Genomic DNA, 511 nt, shown 5'->3' with positions numbered 1-511 from the left:
TATCCTTGTTCCTGCACTGGATGGTGACATTGGTCCTTGTCTCCACACAGAGGGTGACGTTGGTCCCCATCTCCACACATCCCTCCTGGCGCAGGGAAACGGCAGGTGGGGGTAAGTCGGAATCTGTGCGCAGAGAGTGGACAGCAATGAGACACAGCCCTGTGGGCATCGATCAGAGCCACCCATCGTCCCCAGCACTCTCACCTGTCACAACCAGCTCCACGGGGTCAGTCTTCTGCCATGCCCCCCATTCTTCTGACACCTGGTACTGGCACCGATAAGTCCCCGCATGTTCCTTACTTGTGCTAACAAAGGAGAACTCAGCCGTGTTCTGTACCTGGTGCTTGTACATGCAGGAGATGAATCGTTCTTCCTGGCAGAGCCGGACCCGGGCAGCCAGCTGGGGCAGGTGGCAGCGCAGGGTGACAGTGTCCCCCAGGGACACCCCCCTGGCTGGGGTGCAGCGACAGGGAGGGTGGGGGCACTGGGACAGGGCACAGCAGTCAGCCTT

General features: G+C 60.3%; 1 protein-coding gene across 1 annotated transcript; it reads right to left on the bottom strand.

Annotated features, from left to right (window-relative positions):
- Positions 1–4: 4 nt before the first annotated feature.
- LOC104916772 (leukocyte immunoglobulin-like receptor subfamily A member 5) lies at positions 5–443 on the bottom strand (the record flags this gene model as incomplete). Its single annotated transcript, XM_010727780.2, has 2 exons — positions 205–443; positions 5–123 (listed from the first exon to the last, which is right to left on the bottom strand). Coding segments are annotated over exons 1-2 (267 nt in total), but the record flags the coding sequence as incomplete, so codon positions are not given.
- Between the last annotated feature and the right edge of the window lie 68 nt (positions 444–511).

The sequence above is a fragment of the Meleagris gallopavo genome, unplaced genomic scaffold, assembly GCF_000146605.3.
Source record: "Meleagris gallopavo isolate NT-WF06-2002-E0010 breed Aviagen turkey brand Nicholas breeding stock unplaced genomic scaffold, Turkey_5.1 ChrUn_random_7180001943834, whole genome shotgun sequence".
Taxonomy (NCBI): domain Eukaryota; kingdom Metazoa; phylum Chordata; class Aves; order Galliformes; family Phasianidae; genus Meleagris; species Meleagris gallopavo.
This window is presented reverse-complemented; position numbering and strand designations above follow the sequence as displayed.